General features: G+C 38.8%; 1 protein-coding gene across 4 annotated transcripts; it reads left to right on the forward strand.

The window, feature by feature from the left end:
* The first annotated feature begins 2,071 nt into the window (after positions 1-2,071).
* Positions 2,072-9,419, forward strand: NXT2 (nuclear transport factor 2 like export factor 2). Of its 4 annotated transcripts, none has more exons than XM_061409414.1 (5): positions 2,072-2,205; positions 2,913-2,997; positions 4,329-4,415; positions 6,195-6,339; positions 7,213-9,419. In XM_061409414.1, the coding sequence occupies exons 2-5, from the start codon at positions 2,983-2,985 to the stop codon at positions 7,392-7,394; spliced, it is 429 nt and encodes a 142-aa protein (XP_061265398.1). In that variant the 5' UTR covers positions 2,072-2,205; positions 2,913-2,982; the 3' UTR covers positions 7,395-9,419. The 4 variants fall into 4 exon arrangements, with proteins under 4 accessions (XP_061265398.1, XP_061265399.1, XP_061265400.1 ...); XM_061409415.1 differs by lacking the exon at positions 2,072-2,205 and adding an exon at positions 2,561-2,790; XM_061409416.1 differs by lacking the exon at positions 2,072-2,205 and adding an exon at positions 2,561-2,727.
* Positions 9,420-9,704: the final 285 nt, after the last annotated feature.

A 9,704-nucleotide genomic window follows, 5' to 3' on the forward strand; every position in this document is an offset into this window, starting at 1 on the left:
TAAACCAATCAAGAATCATTTGATCACTACTAGTTAGGCAATCTGCCCAATAGGCCCCTGGTGGTGGTTTAGTTGCTAAGTCACATCTGACTCTTGAGATCCCATGGACTGCAGCCTACCAGACTCTTCTGTCCATGGACTTCTCCAGGCAAGAATACTGGAGTTGGTTGCTGTGCCCTCCTCCAGGTGATCTTCCCAACCCTGGGACTGAACCCATATCTCCTACAGCTCCTGCATTGTAACTGGTTTCTTTACCACTGAACCACCTGGGAAGCCCATAAATTACAATATGACCCAGAAATTCCACTCCCAGGTATCTACTCAAGAGAATTGGTGTCCACACAAAAACTTGTACACAAACTTTTATGGAAGAATTATTCATAATATCCTAAAATGAAACCACCCAAATGCCCATCAATGGATTAATGAATAAACAAAATGTTATATTCATACAGTTGGAATATTATTCTACAATTAAAAGGAAAAGAGTACTGATACATGCTACAACATGGATGAACTTTGATAACATTCTGCTGAAACACAAAGAACCACATATTGTATGATTCCATTTATATGAAATGTCCAGAATGGCACATCTATGTAAGTAAAAAGTGCATTACTGGTGCCAGGAGCTGGGGTGAAAGAGGAATGGGAAATGACTGCTAATGGGAAAAGGATTTCTTTTCAGGACATTCAAAAAGTTGTAAAATTTCATGATGATGCTTTCACAACTCTGAATATACTAAAATCCACCGAATTCTACACCTTAAATGGGTGATATGAATTGTATCTCAAAAAAGTTGTTTCTCAAAAGCACTATTTAATGTGAACAGGTCAAATGTGCCTGGCTAACTTAGTGGGTAGAGCAGGAGACTTAGTGAATGCTGGTCACCAGTTAGAGACCTGAGAAGAGACTGACTGCTCAGATCACTTCTTTGACCTAAACTAGTCCTTCTTGAATCAAGACCAAGGGGAAGGTTCAGATAGGAATGGTGATAAGTCCAAAGAGCTTTGGTTCCATATGTCTACACTTGACCAAGAGAAATGACTGAACTGAATAGCCATAAGCAGCACTACAACCCAGTTTATTGCTCCTACAGTCTGCTATTCCAGGCCCCTTAACCATCTCCTGAATTGTAATGATACCTCTCAACACACAAAAATTTATCTAATCAGTCTCAACTTCATACACTCAAATAGGGGGCTGGCTGCATAATCTCCTCTGTCATGGGTAGGAAAATATTTCTGAATCAGGGACTGTATGCCAGACAATCACCTATAAAGTGGTAAACATGAGTCATTTTTGGTAAACAGTAGTTAACTTTGCCAGTGTTGGTAAATAATAGGAGAGAAGTCTGGAAGGGAAAATTGAGGCTAGCCTAAGATAGGTCTTCAAAAACTAGAAGAATTTTGGAAAAAATGAGAATAGAGCAATCAAAGTTTGTGTCGAGGAAAGAGAAAGAAAGGCGGAATGGGGTGGGAGGGAGGGAGAATGAGCAGAATTGGGCAAGTTACTTGGAACTCCTCTGTAATCCATTGTTTCACTTATTGTCCATTATTCACAATTATTTTGTGAGCTTCATGAGGGTATAGATCATGTCTATTTTGCTCATCACTATATATCCAGAACCTTGCACAATGCCTGTCCCATAGTATGCATTCAATAAATATTTGTTGAATGAACAAATGATTTACAATGATGGGAGGAGGAGGGGAAAGACACCAAAAAAAATTAAATAGAAACATTCCAAAAATTCAAGCACGGATAACAGAAAGCATACAGAAGATTATAAGCGCAGAAGAAAAAACGCATTCAAATTTTGGACTCACCAAGTCTGAGAAGCCTGTAGTGCGCGCTGATGTCCATATTTAGTGAAATTCAATAAATAGAATTGCAACCCAGAGACGAGTTGGAGGGCGGTGCTGGACACATGCTATTGAAATTCGTTAGCATACAAGTAACAGTTGAGACCACGTAGGAGGACAGAGGTGTTAAACAGGAAGACACCCTGGAAGTGACGTCAATAAGACGGGTGCAGAGGTCATAGGGTACGGGGAAGAGTCGCTTCAGTTAGAGCTATACAGAAGGGAGGAAGACAGGAAAAAAGCAGATTGAAGTGTGAGAAAATTCAGAAGTGACTGGTCGGAGACAGAGAATAGTACCAAAGAAGAAGTTTTCCTGAGGAGCCACACCAGCTATTCGTGGTAAAAGACTATCAAAATATCTGACTGACTTGACTGCCCAGAAATCGTTGGGGACTTTGAGTGGTTTTGAAGTATGTTGGGGAGTGGAGTCCGGTTGCAGTGGTAGTTAAACTAGATTTGAATTACAATTAGTTTTGTGACCCTAAGCATGTTGTTTTCCACTGAATAGTGCCAAATCAAAGTAGTGAATAAGGAGTATTACTGAGACACGGGTAAATTCAGTTAAGATTGAGTCTTTGAGAAGGTTCCAGAACCTTACGCCATTTTCTACCAGTATTGTTGCACGCTTTTCCCCAAGCACCACCCAGTTTTTCTACTCGCTTACAGATCTGGTAGGTTTCATCAGCTAGCCCTTTCCCCTCCCCCTGGAGCGAAGAGCCCGCACATTTGGACGCTTTAAATAGGTCTTTTTTTGCTGTCCTCGGACGTGTTGGAGGAATGGATACTTTTGTTAAGATTACCCAGTTACAAAAGCGGAGTGATTTTTTTTTTTTTCAAACTAAGTTAATAAATATCAAACAAGTGAGTACATAAGGCAGACGGGACGGGACGGGACGGTCGGAACTCAAGAGAATTGTATTTAAGGTTGGTACATCGGGGTGATTTTAACATAGGACCGAGGTACTTCCGGGAGAGAATGGGCGGGCAGAGAATTCTGTGCGTTTGGCGGGTTTCGCTGTCTTGCTAAGTATTTGATCATCCCACAGGCGAGGGAACCAGAGACAGGAGGACGTAGTGAAGTCGCCACTGAAGGAAAAGGACAATTCGGATTCCCCGATGGCCATGGCTGTGGTGAGTGCCCCAGCCACCGCAGGGTGCCGGGCGCGGGCGGCTGAGGGGAGGGGCTCTGAGGCGGGCTGGTTGCTGGTCACTTGGTCAAGCGGCGAATCAGGGTTTGGCCCGCCAGGCGCCGGGGGCGGGGCCCGCTCTCTGAAGCCCCTCACTATTCCCGGACCGCAGACCCCCGACCCCCGACCCCGCCGCCTCCCAGGGCTGTTCAGTAGCTTTCCGATCCTGGAAAGGAACCTAAGACGGGAACTAGCGAGAGTTGCAATGGCACCCCACTCCAGTACTCTTGCCTGGAAAATCCTATGGGCGGAGGAGCCTGGTAGGCTGCAGTCCATGGGGTCGCTAAGAGTCGGACACGACTGAGCGACTTCACTTTCACTTTTCATTTTCATGCATTGGAGAAGGCAGTGGCAACCCACTCCAGTGTTCTTGTCTGGAAAATCCTAGGGACGGGGCAGCCTGGTGGGCTGCCGTCTTTGGGGTCGCACAGAGTCGGACACGACTAAAGCGACTTAGCAGCAGCAGTAGCAGCGAGAGTCGGGAATGTTGGGTCTGTTGCTTATGGTTTGTAATCCTTTCACGATTTAAATAACTTTCAATTACCTGAGAGTGAAATGAAATTAGTTCTTAATTCAAATAATAGTTTGGTCTGGTAAATGGCTGGGGAAGAAAGTAATTTTCTCGCAGGAGAAAACCGCAACAGCATTTCTTTTCTGCCGTTTTAAAATCCTTTACATTGCTCGCTTTGGCAGCACATATGCTAAAATCCTTTACAAACTCCTGTAAATTTTTACATAATGTGAGGACGTTTTTCTGAGTACCTAATTTTTCAAACAAGTTCATAGAACATACTCAGTTTTTTTCTCATTCAACAACTTTTGAATAATTTATCAATAACTTAGCAGCTTGAAAAGGGAACTCAACAATTTGCTAACTTATTCAATGGCAATTCGAGCCTGCCCGCACCGCCCCCTGCCTTTTTTTTTTTTTTTACGGTTCAGAACCCATCGTTTTTTATTAAGGTAAATGTTTTCTAAAATACTGAAAGCCTGAAACACCAGTTGCCATGCAAAGATTGTAAATTTATGTTTAAAGTAAGAAAAAACTGAAATTCACTAATGAATGGTTAGTATGTCCTAACCATAATGTACTTAAAAATAGTGAAAGTTGGAAACTTAGGCCCTAATCTTAAAAATGTCCAAATTTATGTGGAAGAATGTAGACTGTGTATGGAGTTATAAAATGATTGAAATAAACCATCAGCTTTTGTTGGTGATATGTTTGTGAGGAGTTGGAAGGGTGGTAATTACATTTTAATGAAATTTTTCTTGTAGGAATTTAAAACTTATGTAGATCAGGCATGCAGAGCTGCTGAGGAATTTGTCAATATTTACTATGAGACAATGGACAAAAGAAGACGGGTGAGTGTTACAGACTACTATTCTTTATTAAATACCAGTTCTTTTTTTTTTTTTTTTTTTTTTGAGCCAGCCATTCATCCGAATTGCATAAGTGATAGCTATGTTCTCTAAAAGCACATTGCTTAGGAAAGGGTTGGTATGGCATTATGGATGTCTGAACTGTGGAATCATACCCCAGCTTTGTGTTTGCCAAGCTCTGTGACCTTGGGCAAGTTGCTAACCTCTCTCAACCCTGTTTTATTTTTAGGGTTGTAAATGGGAATTAAATACTGCACTTAACATGGGACCCAACATATATTTACTTAAATTCGTTACATTTTCTTAATCACATCATTTAACCAATATGGTTAAAATAGTATTAGTGCTAGTGAAGGGGTCTGTCATTACAGAGAATGTTTCCTGATTTGCCCCTTTAATTTCATATATTAATTGATAATTTTGTGTTAAAGCTCACAGCTGTATCTGGCACTCACAAACAGAATCTGCCTGGCTTGGATACTTTTAGTCTTCCACAGAGAAAGTTCTCACTTCATCAGCTTTTTTCATTGCAGTGTGTTCCTGAGCCATATCTTCTAAGGATTTCTGTATGTGACCTAGAATCTTCACTAGGTCTCTTATCAGTATAACACCATGTTTTAGAGAACTCTTGTCTATGCTGTAGAAGTTAATATCTCTAAAAGCTATTTTGTTAAGGCAGAAGATTAAAAAGAAGTTCTTGATACTGATGTTTGATGATGTGGGACCTGGCACAGGATGTAACAGTGGGCATTTGTTGGGCCTTGGTGCCTTCAAGGACAAAGTAGCAAAAAAAGAAAGCAGCATAGTTCATTTCCAGAGTCCAGATATGTGTTGGCCCTTTAAGTTAAAATTTAGAGCTAAGCAAATAATGTCCCCTTTGACACACTAAATTCCTGTGACTGACTCCAGGGACTAAAGAGTTAACTGTTGAATTCTGCCTTATTTGAGTTTTAACTTACTTGACTTATCAAAGACTCTGCTTTAGCAAGTACTACTGATTGTTTTGGACTGAATATGTTATTTCCATGGTGATAAAAGGAACTAATTCTTCTTAACACCTACAACATTAAATGGTTCAAACATTAAAGGGCTCACATGTATATAAACACTAGGATTGAAAGGTACAGGTAGGGCCTGACAGACAACTTTGTTCATAGAATTAGAAAAGGGAGCGAGATTCAAACTGGTTCCAGGCTGCAAGGGCTTTGAAACCTGTGATCATTTAATTCATTTTAATTACAGAAAGCAAAACTTAAAAAAAAAGTCTCTCTATCCATTTGATACAAAGGTTTCTCAGTGTGGCTAAAGTGAAAGATGAAAAAAAAGTAGCTAGCTGCCTAGTATATTAAGAGGGCTTCCCTGGTAGCTCAGCTGGTAAAGAATCCACCTGCAATGTGGGAGACCTGGGTTTGGATCCCCTGGAGGAGGGCATGGCAACCCACTCCAGTATTCTTGCTTGGAGATTCCCAGGGACTGAGAAGGCTGGAGGGTTACAGTCCATGAGATCGCAAAGAGTTGGATACGACTGAGCATTTAAGCACAGCATAGCACAGCACAGGATAATACCCATTTAAGGGCAACTTTATAAGGCAGATACCTTGTTCACATTGTCCTCTGTGGGAGGGGGCAAGGGAAGGAGAGATGGAGAAAGAACTATAAAAATGTTTAAACACTCACTGTAGCCTTTCAATCCATTTCTACAAGATAATTTGCCCAAAAGCAAAAATCTTACCCCTTTTTTTCTTTTTTCTTCCTTTTTAGGCACTAACCAGGCTGTATCTGGACAAGGCCACTTTAATATGGAATGGAAATGTTGTTACAGGGCTGGAAGCCCTAGCCAATTTTTTTGACATGTTGCCTTCTAGTGAATTCCAGGTCAATATGTTAGATTGCCAGCCAGTTCATGGTAAGATCATGGTCTTTTGAGGTACTTGTTTTTCTTTAGTGGGCACTGAACTTTAACACCAAAAGCAGCTAGCAACTTTCAATGGTAGCAGTAATTACTTTTTTGAATAAGTTAAACATGAAGAATTCAGCTGTCAAATCAAACTTTTGATCTTCATTTAGATGCATCTAATTCCAGAGAGCCAGTGGTAGGTTTTGGTAGATTGAGTGATTGTGTGGCTTATTAAAAGTCATGTGGCAAATTGAGCCTTACGATGATTTCTGTTGATGGAGAGGAACAACTTTCTGTATTCCCTAAATATATAGTTGCCCTCTGTACCTTGAAATGTCTCATGAGAAAAAAATGTACCATATCTCTGATTAATGTGTTTTATTATCTTACAACCTATTAAAATTTCACCGCAATTTACTCTGTTACGTGAAAGGGTAGCTTTTGTCAAGGCAGATTTTGATTCCAGGCAGATTGATGCAGTTTATAAGATTAACCTCTAGGTGGGGTCCTAAGCATCTTAAACAGTAGTTTCCTGAGTGATTTTTTGCCTTTATAGTTCTTGAAAAGAATGAAAACTTAAGAAACAAAATTTGACCAAGTTCTGTTTAAAAAAAAAAAAAAGGAGATATTAACACAGGAACCAAAAAGCTAGATATTGAAAGTTTAGAGTACCCCAAATCTTTCTGGACTGAAAATAATGTTCGTATCTTTGAAATGGTTATTGAGTTTTCTGGCTCTGAGTGGGCATGCTCAAGATTATGCTTAAAGTAAAGACAGTTTATGAAACTTTTTTTAGTATTTAAGTTATAGGCAATGTGTTTAAGCCTGCAAATCTGCTTGTGTAAAGAATCCAACCTCTTCTCTTTTCTTATGTGGGTGCAGAGCAAGCTACTCAGTCCCAGACCACAGTTCTTGTTGTGACCAGTGGAACTGTGAAGTTTGATGGCAACAAGCAACACTACTTCAACCAGAACTTCCTGCTGACTGCTCAGACTACTGCTAACAATACCGTGTGGAAGATTGCAAGTGACTGCTTCCGTTTTCAAGATTGGGCTACTATTTAAAGGGGGCAGAAGTCCATTATTTTTTTGTCCATTAGTTCCAGCAACAGAAATTTATGTGAGTTATTAATTCATTTCATTGTGGAAGCATTGAAAACTAGTATGTGCCGAAACTAAATTCTTTAATATTTTTTATTTCTAGCAGCACCTTTTCTAGCAGCTGCCAATTTAAATCATTGCCCTTAAGAGCTTTAATGCTAGTTTTCTACATGCCTTATACATGTTTCACTAATGACATTCTTACAGTAACATTATAGCCATGATTGCTGTATTAGCATACTCACTGTGAGCCCAGCATATTGCAAAAATAAAATCCTTTTATAGTACTATCTATGGGATATCAGCACAATATAACTTTCTGGGAGGAAGTGGAGTGTTTATTGTTCTTGTTATTAGGTGAATTTAGGTTAATTTTGTAGTATGAAATGTACCTTTTTCGTTTAACACTGGTAATGCAGTTTATGTATAAGGCTTTTTCAAAGCAATTCAATGAACACATTACTAGTTTAGGTTTACATAACTACTCTGACATACTAGAATCACATGTAGAGATGTTCAATAGTCTTTTTATATTAAGTAATTTTTTTCATGTTGGCATGTTTTCTTATAAAGTTAGTTAATCTACTCGAGAGATGTAAAATGTTCCCAACTGATACCCGAGTGTTGGATACACTCAGTGACTTAAAAGCAAGACTTCTTTAAAAGCTTTTTCTTGGCAGCTCCAGGTCTATAACTTTAGATAGTAAATGGTAGTAGGACTAATAGCTTTAGCGGGAGAATGAGGAGTGAAAAATGTATAGATCCGAGGTTGGCCACAAGTAAGGAAGGATGGCCAAGTGGTACACTTTGGGTATTTGTTTTCTACCTCCTAAAAATGTAGCCTAATTTTAGGATTTAAGTCATTAAGGTAATAAGTATCTTTACCAAAAGGTCATGACTGTCACTTTTGTTCTAAGAATTATTTTTAAATGTTTTTCTAGTTCACCTCATACTTATTACCAGTATATGTTTCAATTTATTTAAGAACTTGTTGGGGGAAAATGTCAGCAATAAGCCTGACCCTTCAGCAGGGTCTGACAGAAAAGTTGGAAACAAAGCCATGGCTCTCTCTTTGGGACCCTTAACTTCTAAGTCTTCCACATGAACTTCAGACCAAAAGTCTACTACGTACTACCCACCCCCAAGTGAGTGATCTGTTCCCTGTGTTTACACTGTCAACTGCATGATCTTTTTACTACTTAAAGCTAAAATTATTTAATCTCATGATGGTGTTCTTCCATACAGCATTGAGCAAATAGATCTGTTTAAAACATGTTCCTGTTATATAGCTCACGTTTTCTTTTTGGAAAAGATAGAGAACAGCATATCTTCATAGCCTATAAACTTAAGAAAAACCAGTTGATTCGTTCTGTGTCTCAGCATCTAAAGAGAAAGAAGTCTTTGTTTTTTGGTTAAAATTTAAACATTTTTCCATCCCTGAATTCATCATTCTCATCTTGTTACACTAGATGTGCCAGCTTTGTTTCCACATTCCAACTCAGTGTTTCTTGTTACTTAATTTGAAGATCAATGATTCATTTACTCTTGTCACAAACTACATGTCACATTTCTGATATAGAACTAAGTAGGAGAAAGGGATGGAACAGAAATTTAGACCACACCTTCTTGTAATATTGACTAAAGCTTACACATATTCTACTCAAACTGAATTTATTCTAATTTTGGATTGACTTTTTAAAACCACAGCTTTAGTAGCAACAATCAGATTGCCCAAATATTGCCTTTTCCCTAAAGGAGAACAGTCTCAAGTAAAAGTGGCATATAACTAGCAATAACTGAATTGACTGGTTGTATGTATACTGTTCATTACTTTAGTGCTTTAAGACTTGTGTATGAATTGCTGTTTCCAAACTCTGTATAACTTTTAAATGGCTGGAACTACTCTTATATGGACTAGACTGTATTTTTGACATGCGCATATTTTTGTAACTTAAAAAAATAAAATTTGCCTTTAACAAGTTTTCTCAAGCTTGGTTTAAGGTCTTTTGATTTTTTTGAGGCTCCAGAACAGTTAGTTGTTTCTTCTTACACTATAAGGTTTAAAAAAGAATTTTAAGTTAGGATATTGAAAACAGTGATTGACAACTAGGACCTTGTCTTTTCTCTAGCCTACCTTGTTCTTCCCCCTTTTCCTACCAAATAACATTCCTGAGATCACCTGTTTGAAGTAGCAGTGAAGTTTCTAGTGAAATGTTAGAAATTCTAAGTTTGAAAACCTAGCCAAATACTAAAAAAAAAAAAAAAAAAAAAAAC

The sequence above is a fragment of the Bos javanicus genome, chromosome X, assembly GCF_032452875.1.
Source record: "Bos javanicus breed banteng chromosome X, ARS-OSU_banteng_1.0, whole genome shotgun sequence".
In the NCBI taxonomy this organism is placed as follows: Eukaryota; Metazoa; Chordata; class Mammalia; order Artiodactyla; family Bovidae; genus Bos; species Bos javanicus.